A 17,304-nucleotide genomic window follows, 5' to 3' on the forward strand; every position below is an offset into this window, starting at 1 on the left:
GCTACTATTATTATATCTATTTTACAGAGTTTACCTTACTTGTGGTCACACAGCTAGAAAATAGCAAACTTGAAATGTGAATTCAAGCAGTCTGGCTCCAAGTTTCACATTTGTAGATGAAAAAAGCCATTTCTACCCATAAGTATTTTACCATCTATTAGAGAAGACAGAGCTATCATTATCACAATGAAGCGAAGTATGCTGTATTGTCAGGATACAAACATTTATAATTAAATTTATCTGTAGTCATAAACGTTGGTTTGTCTAATTGCTACTGGACTTGGCTGCATTGTTTCAGGATCAATGAAACTAAAATAAAACTAAATTTTAGTGGCTAAAAAGCCATCTCTGACCTAACAGTTGTTTATAACAACCACTTTCTCTGCATTTTGACTTTACCCACCTGGACAACAGCTGTGACCTGATGTTTCTCTTCACCAGGGTGCCAGCAGACATGTTAGATATCCACTGTAAACATTATTGTATTCATATTTGTATGTACTCTCTGATTCCTATGGATGACTTGATTATTTCTAGAGTGTTAATGTCAAATTCAGTAAAGCCCTGCATACCGTGAAAAGCATTTTCTCTTGGGCCATTTTACTAGAGCAGTGATTCTCCACGTATAGGCTGTCCTTGGCAAAGGGCTCCTAGTGGCTGAGACTTGATACAGAAATGGAGTTCCTTTCTTTGATTCTTATGGGCAAATAACACATAAGTACATAGACTTTCATTTTTACCTGTGACTAGATATTGCTTACTAATAACCTACTACTTGATTTTAAAAGGTTATAAATTGAATAATTATAAAATAATGCATTAATAGAATTTACCGAATATTCTAGTTCACTTTCTCCAAAAAGTCTCATATCCATGCAACTGATGGTGCAGTCACGCTCTTACTGCACAAGCACAAGTGTAGATGGTTTGGGTTCCCACCATTTTCGGGAGGAATGCTATAATGATATGTCATTTGGATTTGTTTTAAGTTATCTGTAGTTTTCAGATGCTGTTTCTTTTTCATTATAAACTATCGTTAGACTTCATCACTTTTGGTTTTCGTTTGTTTTAGTTTGCTTGCTTTTACCGTGTAGCATTTGGTGATTCATATTACTCACAATTTTCTAAAAATGATACTATGAATCATCCATACCCAACAGTACTTGCATAGTCATAAAATGGGGACCAATGGACCATGGGATCTGTTAGTGTATCTTAGGGGGCCACAATCAAAAACTGTTAAGAAGCCCTGCTTTAGACTGAAGCCAGTCTTTTCAGTTTCATGTGTGAACAAATGTGGGTTTCATTCTGCTAGTTCCTGGTTAGATAATGGCTGCCAGGAAGCAAAACACAAAATCTGGCTTCATTAGAAAGGCATCATGCAAAACAGGACTCAAAAGAATTGAATCAGGAATTTATTAAGTTTAAATCTTATTACAACTCCTCGGTGCCTTTGAAAAAATAAAATGAAACCTAAATTGTGATGAGAGGTCTTTGACTTGGTTGTTAAGGTCAATATTTGGGGACATACCTGCCTTGATCAGAGAAGTCAAAGAAGCCCCATTCTCTCATGTTGTAGACCTATGTCTTCCAGCTTTATTCAGAAAAATATCCTCAGATTTTGTTGGCAGGAGGCCTTTTTTGCTCCCATAATCATCTTTTAATCGATTTATTCATAATTCATTTAATCAAGCATCTCAAGTTTAATGATAAAACTCCAGTTAAAACTATTTTACCCCTAGAACTCTTTAAAGCCTCTTCTGACTGAAGAATTATAATCTATGTCACATTATTTTCTTCACCCAACTCCTAAATATATTACCCCCTTGACAGTTTTAGCACCCCCTGATTCCACAATACAAGCCTAATGGTTTGCTGTATACCCAAATGTCATACAAAGATTCCTCTTAACAAACTCTATGTCTGCGTCTCTTGGCCCATATCTTATATGAGAATGAAGTTTAGGGCACAGTTAATGACTACCGTTACAATCTAGTTTCTTGAAGAAAACTTTTCCTAGAACAGTGTTAAATTGTTTGCAGCCTCCATGGACCCTTCATTGGCTTTTGGCTCAGACAGCAACTGGAAGTGGGCCAAAGTACACAAACTCAACCTAGAGTCTCAGTTCTAAATGATGTTGCTAAATCTGTTTTTTAACATCTCTGCAAATATCAGGCTAGGCCAAGAACAAGATGCTAATAGACCTGAACCCAAAACCATCTGGAATGTTGAGAAATAGATCAGTGTTTCAGTTCCTTTTCTTAATGTGCAAATAATTTTAAATTAACTGGATGCAAACTTTCCTGCTATAAGAAATAGGAGATTAAGTTATCTTCTCATACTTTATTTTATTGTCATAAATTTGGAGTGGCCTTGAGATAGTGGTTCTTGTATCTAACCACCTCCGAGTAAGAGGGCTCAACATTAAAGAAGAGGATTGCCTTTTCTAAGATTCAGATGGCCAAGAATAATGCTGTACTTCTAGAACATGAGCTTGAAGTCAGCTGTATAAACCTAAACACATTTATGAACCTCAGTTTCTCATCAGTAAAAAGAGGATAATACTTACCTAACCTGGCTGTTTCACCATTACATCATACATTGTATATGAAGTTTTTTTCCACTGTGCTGGGCACACAGTAACTATTCTTAATGCCATATGGAAAAGAAATTAATTCATCTACATGGAGGGGAATTTACTTCCTGATGAGCAAATCAGAAAGCTTTCTAGGACTAAAACATACGTCCTCTTTGGGCATTAACGAGTGTATCAGTTAGGGTTCAATCAGGGAAGAAGAAGCACTAAGTAACATGGAAGAAAGGACTAGATCCTACTCAGCTAAGGAGCTGGTTAAGATGCCTCAGCAGAGTCAGTGGTCGTGAAGAAAATCTGGATGTGAAGCCAGGGAGAGCAAGATAAACTAGAACCCATGAGCACAAACTGGAACCCTGCCTCCAACGTCAGCAACAAAGCTGGTTGGTGCCTTCCGCCGTGGAGATTCACAGGCTCCTGGTCCGGGACTTGGGAGAGCTGAGGTTGTGGGCCCAGCTGCCGAGCCATACCAACAAGCAGCAGAACAGTGACAATGTGGGTGAGTTGCAGCAGTGGGTGACATCCTGTGCCAGCCTTCAGGGCATCAGGCTGCCGCTTCCCTTGTTGTCCAAAATTCATGCAAATTGATTTGTGGCCCTAGCTAGACTCATACAGAGAAGGGAATTGTGAGACACGTAGTTCCCGCTTTGCCAAATTGACACAGCAGGAAGCCACCACATTGAGGTGTCCTTTTCTGTGGCCACTGTAGGTGCCTACCATGTAAAATCTGCTTTGCAAATTCTCTAGTGACAGTCTGCACAAGAATCAGCGGTCATGTGAAAAATTCTAAATTATCATAAATCTGGAGTGGACTCAAGGTACAGCCCACCTCTATGAAGGTATCTTCCCTACAGCCCGCTGACTTAATTTTCCAAAGCATATATTGGAAAATATAACTTCAAATTGTCATTTATCTATCTTCAATCAAGAGACTGACTAATAGAAGCAATAATTAAGATAACACGTCTAATTTACCTAAAGAGGTTTCTACTCAATACAGTGTATTCCCCAATTCCTCAAAGAATTCCTTTGCGTACTCTGAGGAGGAGTACCTCGACCATGTTACCTGAGCCAGTTGCTGACCCTCCTTCACGTAGTTGCGTTTTAGCATCACGCCCTCATTTTTTATCAGACGACTGCCATGAGAAACAGCCATGTGAAATCCACTTCTTTGTTTGCCATAAAAATATTTTTAAGGCTACTGTGTTTTCTACTCCTTTGTGCACCCCCATACGTGTTTTTATAAATGGGTAAGAGCTTTGACTCCCTGTGATAACAGTGTATGTGGAGTATCTGCTACAGTGTCCAGTATTCTTAGTATCTTTCCTCCAACCGTACTCCCAAAATGTCCACACCAGCAGGTTGAGAAGAAGCCCGACCTCATCTAGGTGCATTTAAGGCAACCAGTACCGGGGAAGGGGCAGCACACATCAGGCCCGGTAGAAATCTAATTTTTCATATCTGAGCTTGCATAAATTGCTTTCTTTCTCTTACTCAGTTTTCTCATTTACAAGATGAGCATAGCACTGCAGAGAGGACTCGGGAAAATGCCATCTAAATTGATAGCATAATGATGATTTGATTCCTGCTGCAAACACAGAATTTAAAAAAAAAAAAAAACCTTCCCATCAAGTCCTTTTTTCCCTTCTGTTAGATAAAAACAGTTTTGCTTTCTTAGTCGCAAAATCATGTCCCACTAGATGGTTCAGAATGGAAGAGAAGGAAGAGTATGACTTATCTTTCTCAATTATTTTATTATAAAGTGAATTGCATATAAAGTGACTTTTAAAACTTTCTAAATTTAACTTTTATTTTTATCTAGTATTCCCTTTGAAAGATTTTCTGATAAGAAAAAAAAAAATCTCCAGATCAAGAAAACTGCAGCAAAACTAGCAGATGTACAAACATTTGAAGTGGTCGTCTTAGAGAGTTTGCCTACTCTCTAAAAGCAAAAATCTCAGAATAAAAGCTTGATATAAACATACTCTTAGCCATGAAGGTATTTAGATAAAAGCTAGCATTCTTGGAATGAATTATACTGACATGGCAAGAATTTCATGATGAGAAAATCTGTACAATATATGAGAGCAACAAACCTAAATATAAAGGTATCCAGAAAAAGCTGTTAGTTTTCATATTCTTCTAAGTAAAGCCAGTAAGTCAATAGCCAGGAAAAATTTTCAATAATTATGATTCAGTCATGTCATTGCTGACATCATTATCATGCCATATACTGTGACCTCATTTGAGATTCTTAGGTTTTGTGTGTTCTTCATAGAGGTGATTATTTTTATATTATTTATTTCTCTATTTTCTTTTACATATAATTTATTCCCTTGTCACTGAGTAGTCTTCAGAAGGAAAATCTGGTTCCCTGTTTTTCCTCGTCGTAAACATTTCTCTGTCAGAAAAGATGGGCAAGACTACCCTGATTTCTCTGACACCCAGACGTCGACAGTTTGTCAAATAGAAGTGTCAGAAGCAGGGACTGCCCTAGTTCTGCTTTTCACGTGTTTAGACTTTCTGTCTCTGTCTCGTGCAAAATCTATGTTAATCGTACACATTAGTCAAGCACCCAAAAATAGCTATATTTAATGTGGCTGGCGATAAGTTATTTCCATACCTGATAGAGCTTAAGCGTAAACTTAAGTACCTTTCAATGAATAATCTAGCATTAAGTGTTAAGACTGACACTGATTGTGGGTATATATAATTCTTAAAACGTCAATAATTGGATGTACATTGGTGACTAGCCATTTTTCCCTTATTTTTAAGTCAGAATCATGTACAATTAGTGATCTGTGAGATATTCTCAGAGCATCTGGTCCATATCCCTGATGTTGCAGATGAAGAACTAGAGGTCAAGAGTAGTTCAGTGACTTGACTGCAATCATAGAGCTGGAATATGGACTAGAATATGAAGAACTAGAAGTCAGGTCTCCTGATTCCCACCCCAGTGTTCCTGCAGTGGTATCAAGCATTCCATTCTTGCTGAAGCGTGGGCATTCGAAGTGTGTCACTCCAGCCGGTGTGTTGAGAATAAACTGAAGGGGCTGAGGTAAGTGTGGAAGCAGAGAGACAAGATAGGATCTGGTCGATTCCAGTGAGAGATGATAGTGGCTTAGCCCTGGGCTCTAACATGGAAGTGGTCAGGAGGGGTTGGACTGTGGATATGTTTTGCAGGGAGAGTGGACAGGATGTGCTGACAGATTGCATACGAGTTGCCGTAACACATAGCCTCAGTGTCCTGCACACATAGGTGGTCAGGAACTGTTTGATTCATGCTTTCAACAGATAATTATATGTCAGGTCCTGTGGTATGACCTGAGTATAGCCTGGTGAGCTAAAGCAGATGGCTTCTGCCTTCATAGAAACTAATGCAGCAGTTGGAAACCACATCCTGAAAAAGTGAACCAAGTAATTTTAAGGCATTGCATAATAATCAGCAGTGTATCAGGTGAAAAATTGCATAACACAATGAATCAGCTCCAAGAGATTTCTCCTGTGTAAAGAATTAGTGGAGATGCAGGCTTGCCTTATTTGGATCACTGATTCCTTCATCAGTATTGACATAGGGTTTTTTAATTGCACTGAGTTCAATTAACACTGTTAATAGGTTTGAATAAAATGTGATTGCAGTCTCATCCTTGTCTAACTTGGTTGGGTCTTATTACCTTTCTGTACCTTAGTTTCTATCTAATTTGCAAAATTAAAATGTTAACATGAGAGCTCGTCTCATGAAGATATTATGATTAATGGTCACCCCCCCAAAAAAGAAAAACCTTGCAAATCTTTATTTTTTTTTTAAAGATTTTATTTATTTGACAGAGAGAGACACAGAGAGAGCAGGAACACAAGCAGGGGGAGGGGGGAGGGAGAAGCAGGCTTCCCGCCGAGCAGGGAGCCCGACACGGGGCTCGATCCCAGGACCCTGGGATCATGACCTGAGCCGAAGGCAGATGCTTAACGACTGAGCCACCCAGGCGCCCCACAAATCTTTATTTTAATCCACAGAGCAATATAACTTGCTAATTAAAATAAAATTGACAAAAGCATGAAAATTAAAAATTGATAAAATGTTTCCAGTTTGAATTATCTCCATTAATAATAAACTGTTACCCTTAGTATCTTTGTTTTATAGAATCCTTTCTTTCCACATAGCAATGTACTTATATCACATGTCATGAGAGGTTTTCATAAGTGGAAATCTTCGTGTCACAAGCAGTTTTTCTTTACTCTCACATTGTTACTATGACTACAGAATACTTACTTGGGAGGCAGTATTGCAGAGAGTGATTAAGAGAACAGGTTTTGCGATTGACAGACCTGGGATTGAATTTTAACTCTGCCAATATCTGTGTGGTCCTGAGCAAGCTATTTATACATTCTGTGTCTCCATTTTCTCTTCTTTAAAATGGGGTTAGTGATAACTACTTTAGAGGTTTATTGTAAGGGTTAAGGTCAATAACTGATGTAAATTCCCTAATACCAGGCCTGACACAGAAGCCCTCTGTAAATGATCATTATTATGACCCAAGAATGACAGTTCCTGTTTCACAAGGGTGGTGATTCTTTTTTTTTTTTTTTAAGATTTCATTGATTTATTTGAGAGAGAGAGGGGGAGACAGAGCACTAGCAGGGGAGGGGCAGAGGGGACAAGCAGACTCCCCGCTGAGCAGAGTGCCTGATGTGGGGCTCCATCCCAGGACCCTGGGATCATGACCTGAGCTGAAGGCAGATGCTTCACGAGCCACCCACCCAGGCACCCCCCAAGGGTGGTGATTCTAGTTACCCTTCTCAACTACTCACCGCTAATCACTCTCCTTCCTACCTTACCACCCCATAGGAAAAGAGGAAGCACCTTATGGGATCCTGCATAAGATTCAATCACTTCCTTACTTTAGAATCTGATACGTATGATATTCTTTTGATGAAACATTGATTCTGCCCAACCTAATGAATTTGACCTCTAAATTCCACCCCCCAATTACTGCCTTTTTATTCTTTGATTGCTAATTTATTAGCATGCTTATTATTTTTAAAAGCACACTTACTTTTGAGTGCCTGTGGAAGCATTTTCAGTCAATATAAAGTCAGGTTAACCTTATTGACGGAATCCAGAGCAAACTCACCCCACTATACTCAGAGATCCCATGTTCATGCAGTGTCTCATTCCCATCCCACTCACTTCACAGTTGCTCTCTCATGCAGCAGAATGTACAAGGCTACCACAAACAGCACACTTGTTCATTTCTTGTGCGCTTATCTCTTGTAAGTGGAAGAGATCTTGATTTAATATTTAGTCCCATTAGCATCTTACCCCACTTCCTCATATTTAGACCTTTTTTTCTGCCAGCGGGCAATAATGAGAAAGTAAGGCAAAATCCTTTTCTTTGTAAAATATTTAAATCTCAAAGACATTTACTTATTTAAAAATTAAATATGTGAAAGTAGCTGTCATTTATCCCAAGTATTTCTAATTGCAAAGCACCTTCTTTTCTTATGTATAAGAAAATAAGCTATTGGTTTGACTAGTCAGTGCAGAAATGTTGGGACTTTGCAGAAAATTACAGTAAGAGGAAGTTGCTATATTGCAACAAGAGAGTATTTTGATTGCAAATTTTTCCATAAGTGTGGCAATTTGCAACTTGAGAAGAATTTAATAGTAGCTGAGCTTTCAAAATGTAACACAGAAACTGTCATTTTCTTCCACAATTAAAATAAGTGCTTCTGAAAGTTTCAGTATAAGAATGACCCAAATTACCCTCCCCCACACTTCCTCATCCAAAAGTGGGGGGAATGGAGTTTGAACAGAACATCTGTGGACAAAATGAAAGATAAATGGTCTTTTCAGGCAAATGTCTGAAAAGGGGATCTTTTATAGCCAAACAGAATACTATTGCATGCATCGCCATGGTTAAGTAGAGGATCAACAATACTTTCATAATGGCCTTTTATTTTAGCACATTCTATTTTTATGGGTAGAATTATGATTTCAACACACCCATTCATAATTCATCATACAATTATTTGCATATATATCTTTTGACACAGATTTAATGTCCTTTTGCCAGCCACGTCTTGAATTCAAATTTAAACTATTAAGTGCACTAAGATTGTCTCAGTGCGAGTAATGCTAAAGGAGAGTGGATAAAAAGAAATATTTCTTATCTACCAAAAGAAACGACCTACAAAAGAACAGACCTATGCGTGGCTTACTGGAGAAAAGATACCTGGCTTGTTTATTTCCCCTGTTGAAAGACTTCTTCAGGTTAAAACAGTCATCTGATTAAGACTACATCCTATGCTCTTTGCTGATGGTTTGCTCAATTTCCATTCACTCAACCAGTATTTATTGAGCACTTCCTCTGTACTAGGCCTTGTTCTAGGCAGAAGATGAAACAGTGCATAAAATAGAATTCCTCTTTCATGCCATTTATATTCGGAGGGAAAGCTGGGTAATAAACAAGAAATATAAGTACTTTTAGAAATGCTGAGTGCTAAGGAGAGAAATGAAGCAGGGAAGGGAAACAGGAAGTATTGAGGGCAATGAGAATAATAATTTTAGATAGGGAAGCCTGGGAAGAATTTACTAAAAAGGAAGCATTTGAGTTATGATCTGAAGAAGTTAAGGGAGTAACCCACAACAACATCTGAGCAAAGACCAACTCAGACAAAGGGAACAGCAAGAGTAAAAGCCCTAAGAGGGGCCTTTGCATGCTGTAGCTACAGCAAGTGTGGCTGGAGCAAAGTTAGCAAGGGTAGGGGCAGGAGGCAAAGAGGCCAGGCCATACAGGGCCTTCAAGGCCATTGCAAGGATTTCGGCATTCACATTCAAAGTGGGATGAGAAGCCAGTTGAAAGTTTTGTGTAGAGGAATGACATGATTCAAATCATATTGTAATGAGATCACTCTGGCTCTTCTCTTAAAAATAACATAAGAGCAGAGGCACGGAGGACAGTGAGGAAATACTTCAGTAATCCAGGTAAGGGATGATGGTAGCTCAGACCAGGGTGCTACTAGTCGAGGTAGTAAGAAAAAGTCATATTGTAAACATATATTGAAGACAGAACTGATATAGCTTGCTGGTGGACTGGCTGTGGGATGTAAGAAAGGAGTTAAGGTTGACTTCAAGATTCTGGATGGGAACTCCTCTGGGGGTGGGGGGAAAGGAATTGCTATTTACTAAGGGACAGAAGACAGGAGAGGAGCAGATTGGTTGATGGGTGGTGGATATCATAAGCTCAGTTTTGTACACATAAAATCTATTGAGTTAGGAAACCTGCAGCTCAGTCAAGAAGTCCTAGCTAACGATATGAAGTCATACATTACCCAAGATCAGAGTTTGTAGATTTTCTTAGGGAGAAAGTTCAAAGAACTTTCGCCCAGATGTTCACTACAGTAAACAGAAAGTATTAGTGAGGGCATTAAAAAGATTTCACTGAGGGGCGCCTGGGTGGCTCAGTCGGTTAAGCATCTTGGTTTCAGCTCAGGTCATGATTGCAGGGTCCTGGGATCGAGCCCCACGTCATGCTCCTCACTCAGCAGGGAGTCTGCTTGAGGATTTCTCTCCCTCTCCCTCTGCCCTTCCCCCTGCTCGTGCTCACTCTCTCTCTCTGTATAATTAAATAAATCTTTTAAAAAAAGATTTTATTAAATGATAATTTAGGAAATAAGGTAAAAATACATTTTCAAGGCAGTTAATCTTCACAAATGCTTACAAAGGGAATCTATTTTTGGTGGTCAATAAGCATCATGAGCTTATGCTTTAAATACACATACACACTCACACACACATACACAGACACTCACACACTCACCCTACTCCAAACACATAAAAGGTAATGATCAGGGTCAAAAGCAAGATCTAGTCTCCAAGGACGAGAAAAAAGAACAAAATTGCTCAGTGTTAAATGGGAACTAAAGCCACATAGCTGGTCGGCTCTGAGTCCAGAAAGAGATAAAGATGGCTGGGAGTCCGTTATAATGGGTATCAGGGAACAAATGACCTGCAGCCATGTCAGGAAACTGAGGATTGACTTCACTGAGTGAAACCAACTGGGAGAGCAAGCAGAGCTTCCTTGCCCATGAGTAAGGAGGTTGAATAAAAAACAGCCACTGACCAGAGCTCTGACTTGTACTTGGGTGATTCTTTCCTTAGTAAATACAAATGATGGAAAATCCACAAAAGCACTTAAAATGAATTTTGAAATAACAACAGGATGATTAAGAACAGTGCATAGTCAAAAGAGCCAATACCAACTAAACATCCTGGATATGTAAAATATAGTCAGTGAAATAAACACTCTACAAATAGGATAAACCTAAAACTGGATGCAATAAGAGAGAGAATTAGGAAATGAGAAGACATCAGAATGAATTTACCTAAAAAATGTTGCAGAAATATGAAAGTATAAAAAATATGAAAAATATATGGTTGATAAATTAAGAGGTGTCAACATATGTCTAGAGGGAAAAAAAGAGACTGCTAAAGACCATTTGAAAACATAATGCCTGAGAATGTTCAGAATTAAAGCAATAATACCTTCAAGGACAACACAATGAATGTGAAATAGGATTATTTAAAAGAAATTATAACTTATACAATTGCAGAATATCAGGGATATAGAGAAAAATATTTTAAAAGCTACCGAGAGACTAAAGACAACTTGTGACAAATGACAGAGTAGCCACAGATGTCTTCAGAGTAGCAATAAATGCCAAAAGAAAATAAAGTAATATATTCAAATTGCTGAGGGAAAATGATTTTCAACTCAGTATTCTATGCCCAGCTAGGCTATTATTCGAGAGTGAAGGATTTTTATATTTTCAAATGTAAAAATCTAGAAGAGTTTGCTACTCACAGACTGTTATGAAAGAACTTCTAAAGGATATACTTGAACATGAACCTGGAAGAAGGATGATCTGAAACTAATAAGAAAAATACAAAAATAAAATATATTGTAAATTTCCACTGTCATGAGAAAAGTATTCATCATCATGAAAGCAAAGATTCCAGGCCTCTCTTTTTTTTTTCAGTCATAGCACCTTCTATGATCTGCTGTGTTAGCCATTATAGTCATGGGTCTGTTCTTAGTGTCTTGCTTATGTGAAATTTTTCATGATATCATTAGAAGCTGAAAAAAAAAGTGATACCGATTGTCATTCAGAATGAAGAATTCCATCAGTTCTACTAGAAAAGACTACACAGGATTATAAATTTGCAAATCAGGAGTGCCTAATCACCCCGTCGCTGATGACATGAGGAAACCTTCACTGTCAGGAGCTTATTTATGCATATGAACAATTTTTAATATAAGTTTGTAAGGACTCTTTTGAATATGAGGCTTTTTCAGGGGTCCCCAAGATCACCCAAATGTTCTGTGATTCGCTAGAAAGACTCACAAGACTCAGCATGTAGTTCTACCCACGGCTAAGATTTACTACAGTGACACAGCAAGGAGGTATAGTCAAAGCAGTAAGGAAAAAAGACACCTATGGGATCTGGAGAAATCTATGTGCAGGCTTCCAATGCTTTCTCCTTGTGACAGATCCTGTGGAGTGCATTCTCACCCAAGCAGCAAAAATGCAGTCACATGTATATTGTCTCTGCCCAGGGAAGCCCATTAAAGACTCAGCACCGAAGACTTTTATTGGGTTGGTCATAGAGACATCCTCTGTCTAGCAACTACAAAAATTCTAGATTCCCCAAAGAAAAACAGGTGTTTAGTCCCTGGGTGGGCAAAACAGTCTTGTTGCTTAGTGAAGCTCATGTCAGTATAGGGAACTGTTTACCAGCCAAGTTCCCAGATGGTAGCTGAGGGCCAACCTTGCAAGCAGGCCCCTCTGAGATAGCAGCCTGAAGCCTGCTGTATTAATTCTCTTCTAGAGCCCTATTTCCTTAACTGTAATTTTCATTGCTTTCCCTATTACTTTCAAAAGCATATACTATGGACTCTGAGAAACAAACTGAGGGTTCTAGAGGGGAGGGGGGTGGGGGGATGGGTTAGCCTGGTGATGGGTATTAAAGAGGGCACGTTCTGCATGGAGCACTGGGTGTTATGCACAAACAATGAATCATGGAACACTACATCTAAAACTAATGATGTAATGTATGGGGATTAACATAACATAATTAAAAAAAAAGCATATACAGTTGACCCTTGAACAACACGGGTTATTCACTTATATGTGAACTGTATGGGTCCACTTATATGTGGGTTTTTTTCAATAAATATATTGGAAAAATTTTTAGAGATTTGTGACAATTTGAAAAAAAACTCACAGGCAAACCACATCACCTAGAAATACTGAAAAATAATAAGAAAAAGTTAGGTATTGTTGTAAGTATATAGTACATAATACATAAAACATATAAAATATAAGTTAATCAACTGTTCACATTATCGGTAAGACTTCCGGTCAACAGTAGGTTAAGCTGTTTAACAGTAGGCTATTAATAGTTAAGTTTTGGGGGGAGTCAAAAGTTATATGGTTGGTGCCCCAGCTCCCCACCTTGTTCAAGGCTCAACTGTAGTTCAATTCATTTTTTTATTTTAGAAAATGTCATGTCACACAGAAAAATAATAAAATCTCTTAAGATAATTTCATTGTAATATTTTTAATATTTACAAAAGACATCTATGGCTTTGCTTCTTTGAATGTTGGATAAATCTATATTGCGTGCCTAGGAGTTCTTGAGTTTCAACAGTATGTGCACTGATTACACTCTGCAATCACAGTCTGTATAAAAACACATCTATGGGGAAAGAAAAGATAATTTTATTAAAAAGAAAGCCTGGAGAGCATAAAATATATTTTTGTGTAGATTTTAAAGTAGACCTCCCGGATCTAAGAAATAGCATGCAAAAGGCATAGGAGGTACCTTATATAACTCAATTCTTTCAAGTTGTCTGTTATACATATAGCTCCCTAAAAGTAAACCACCCCCACCTTTGTCATTTTTAAGAATAATGAACTGTAAGATTGTAATGAGTACTTGTGGAAACACGAAAGGAAAAAAAAATCAGTAATTTTACAGACAAACAATTTAGGGAAAATAACTATGTAAATTACCCATACTTGAGCACACTGGCCTGAGTTATTATTTGAGCTCTTATTTTGAAACAAAGAGCACTCAAGAAAATCAACACAGCATAATAGGTTTTATCTTTTGTTTCCTCTCCAAAATTGATTATGAATTTCTGTAGCCATGTGTCCTGCAAAGTTTTGTAAACACACACACACCACATACAGACATGTTTCTATTGCTTTAAAGGTAATTATTTCTGGGTTATGCTGTACATCAGCAAATTATCTGATCCTTATCTTTAGGACTGGTATCCGTCTGTAATACCATATTCATGAGAATTAAGTAAACCATATACAAAACAAGAAAATTGCTGTATAAGTAGAATGTTATTTTATGAACAAAGATACCAAATAAGAAAGTATGTCACAGAATACAAATGTATTGTACAAAACCAAGACCAGTGAATTTTATGTAAGCAAAATCCAATTACCCCTTACAGGCATACCCTTCTAAAGACAAAGAGTTTGTTACCTAAAATTTATTTTGAAGGAGTATCTGTGAATTGAAATTACACATGCTATCTCTGTACCCTGTTAGCTAGCTAATCATGCGGACATAATTAACCTCATTATACCCGTGAACAACAATGTAGCTTAGTAGACTGTCTGACTAGAACCAGTGATTTGTAGTCATTGAAAGCTAGACCAGTCAATACAGTTGCGGGTTTTTCTCCTAAAACATTAAGCTTTTCTGGTACTTAGCATAGAGCAGACAGGCGGGTTTAGCTGAGAAGGTTGTTTAGCTAGGCAAGTATGATGGAGAGAGCATGGTTCAATATAATGATTATAATGATGTCTCATGAAAACTAAGTGAGAAAAAAAAAAGGCACAGAAGGGTGGTAAGGCCGACAAATTGGATGCCTCAGTGAAGATTTTCTAAAAATGACTGGGTTGGAGCTATTGGGCTACATAAAATGTCAGTAATAGAGGCAGTGGTCGGGGTGTGCTTAAGATAACAAACCTGGCTGTGGGGATGGGTAGCTGAGGAGAGGAGAAGTAAAGATCATTGGAGATGAGGTACTAACATGACTTACACGAAGATTACTTCCCAGTCCTAGTAACAGAAGTAGGTATGACAAGAAAATATTCATTCAAGTGCTGGTGGCTTATGGAAAGGAATGAACTTCAAAGTAACAAGTGAGAGTCCTGTTTGCCTGACTACTTCATAAGCCCTTGTGAGAAACAAATGAGATATTGCCTGGGAAAACACAATAAACCCATAAAAAAAAGGGGTAAAAAGTAGAACTGTATATATATATAAGAGTCCTGAGTTTCACCAGTGCTTCCTGCTCTGCTTTCTCTGCCTACAAAAGAAAGACAACGATAATATCCTCTCCCGCTTCATGGTTGATTAGAAAGTTAAGTGACATGATCTATATGAATTTGTTTTGAGTCTTTGGAAAAAGAAAGTACTTTCTCTGACCTGGGTTCAGAGTCATTGTTCAGCTCTTGAGAGTTCTGTGCAGCATTCTGGCACTGCGGATGGCACCCCGAGTGTCAAATAACATTCTTCCCATCCTTTGATTTCAGACATTTCAGCAGTCTTCACTGCAGCACAAATCAAAGAAGAAAAACAAAGGTAAGAAAAGGAAGTGAAATGAAATGAAATGAAATGAAATGAAATGAAATGAAATGAAATATATAGCTGTTAGTTTGCACTGTGATAATCACCAGCATACTTCACGCATCCTCTCTTGCCTGAGCCCATTGTGGTTTGGAAGATCACAAACCCCTAGCAAGAACTGCCAAGACCAGCTTCTCTTTCAGGTCAATTATGATGAAGGGGTACCTTTTACAATAAATGGTCTCGACTGGTTTTGAGACTGGGATTACACACTCCTGATTCCATTGCATGTCACTTAGGTGGGGGGAAAAGTATTAAAGATTTCCATAGTTTTCTATTCTGGTACAGTGTAAAAATAAGAATTTTTAAGGTTAAGTACCCAGACTTATCTTTATGAGCTATAGATTAATCTTCTACCTTCACACTTGTGTAAAATTTAAAGAGCATTTTTACCTACTATGATCTTTAGGTCCTATAGCTGGCAAGAGCAAAAGAAGAATTTCTTGCAAAGATCTTGGCCGGGGTGATTGTGAAGGTTGGCTTTGGAAAAAGAAAGATGCAAAGAGTTATTTTTCACAGAAATGGAAGAAATACTGGTTTGTCCTAAAGGATGCATCCCTATATTGGTATATTAATGAGGAGGTAAGACAAAGGGTTTTGTTTTCTCATCCATTTTTCGGTCTTTAACCCAAAGAATCACCATTTGAGGACTTAAATTTTAAAATCATATAACCACCTTAATCCTTATTCAGGAGAGTCCCGCTAGTTATTTTTTAATCTGCCTTCTTAAAATGATTGTATTTTGGGGTTCTGGAAAGATAGTTGTCTCAATTATTCAAATGTGGCAACATATCTAAAACACAACACATAAAATTCTGTGTATCTAATTCAAAATTAAAAAACTAATTCCAGCAATAGCTTAACTAGAAAGATTATACATGGAATTTGAAATAGATTTTTAAGTGTCTCACTTTTGCTCAAAGTTTTAAAATTTTTTGTTTTCTTGGGGGAAAGAAGTTATTTAATAATTTAAGTAAATTAAGAGCACATGAATTTGTTTTTCTTAAAGAATACATGAACTGGGAGACTAGTTTTGAAAATCTGCAAGTATTCATTTCATTTGGCCCATTTGAGGGATGGGGGAAGGGGAGTGTATATAGTATATTTAAATTGTTCTTATGATTTCCTGCTTCATTTGCAGTAAACAGATCTTTATCCAGAGTAGTTATATCATAACCTACCACAAGAGTATACATTGATATTTCTTTGACTCTGCATTTACTTTCATTCTTTTGCCATACCCATCTATCAGTTGACCTTATTAAGATTTTTTTACAATAATTTCTATTGTTAACTTGTTTTCTCAAAAAATGGACATGGTTTAATATAGTGTGCTGGCTAAATAGTCTTACAGGAATACTGTCATGTTAAGACATTCATCAATTTGCATTTGAAGATTAATTTTTGAAACATAATTTAACAACATAATTATGCTTATTATTATAACATAAAATGTATAGAGAAGTTATGTTTGTTATGGTTAAGAGAATAGACTTAACCCATCTGAGTTACTAAGCATCAGTTTCCTCATTTGCTAAAAGGGGGAGTAATAATAGTACCTAGCTCACTGGGCTATCGTATGGATGAAATGAATCAGTTCATGTAAAGCCCACTTAGAACAATGGCTGGCATACACTCAGTACTCAGTAATATGCTGTTAGTAATATTTTTCAAATTGACCTCATTTCATTTGTAAAATCTTAAAGTAACATTTTGCTATTTAATATAAATGCCTATAGAAGGATTTGGTTATTTTCTGCACTTTTGATATTATTTGTGCCAATCACACAATTACCTAAAAAGTCTTCTGTTTCACTAAGTATATCTTATTTTAGATATAAAAAACAATTTTACCAATATTTTCATTTAACATATATCAAATACTTTTTATATGCCAACCAAAGAGTATCAAAATATAGTCTTCGTTTCTCTTTAAGTTCACTTGTAGATTTGTCTGCTGTATGCTATATAATATTCTATCTTTCAAAATGTAAGA

At 37.3% G+C, this 17,304-nt stretch overlaps 1 protein-coding gene across 4 annotated transcripts in view; it reads left to right on the plus strand.

Moving 5' to 3' along the window:
- Positions 1-17,304, plus strand: part of CNKSR2 (connector enhancer of kinase suppressor of Ras 2) — a 274,247-nt gene that overhangs the window by 195,990 nt on the left and 60,953 nt on the right. For all 4 annotated transcript variants that reach the window (XM_035000627.1, XM_035000611.1, XM_035000620.1 and 1 more), the window contains 2 exons: positions 15,215-15,263; positions 15,718-15,890. In XM_035000627.1, the coding sequence (XP_034856518.1) occupies positions 15,215-15,263; positions 15,718-15,890 (222 nt within the window). The remainder of the gene's footprint in view (positions 1-15,214; positions 15,264-15,717; positions 15,891-17,304) is intronic.

This window comes from Mirounga leonina, unplaced genomic scaffold (genome assembly GCF_011800145.1).
Source record: "Mirounga leonina isolate KUSES-001 unplaced genomic scaffold, KU_Mleo_1.0 Mir_101595, whole genome shotgun sequence".
In the NCBI taxonomy this organism is placed as follows: Eukaryota; Metazoa; Chordata; class Mammalia; order Carnivora; family Phocidae; genus Mirounga; species Mirounga leonina.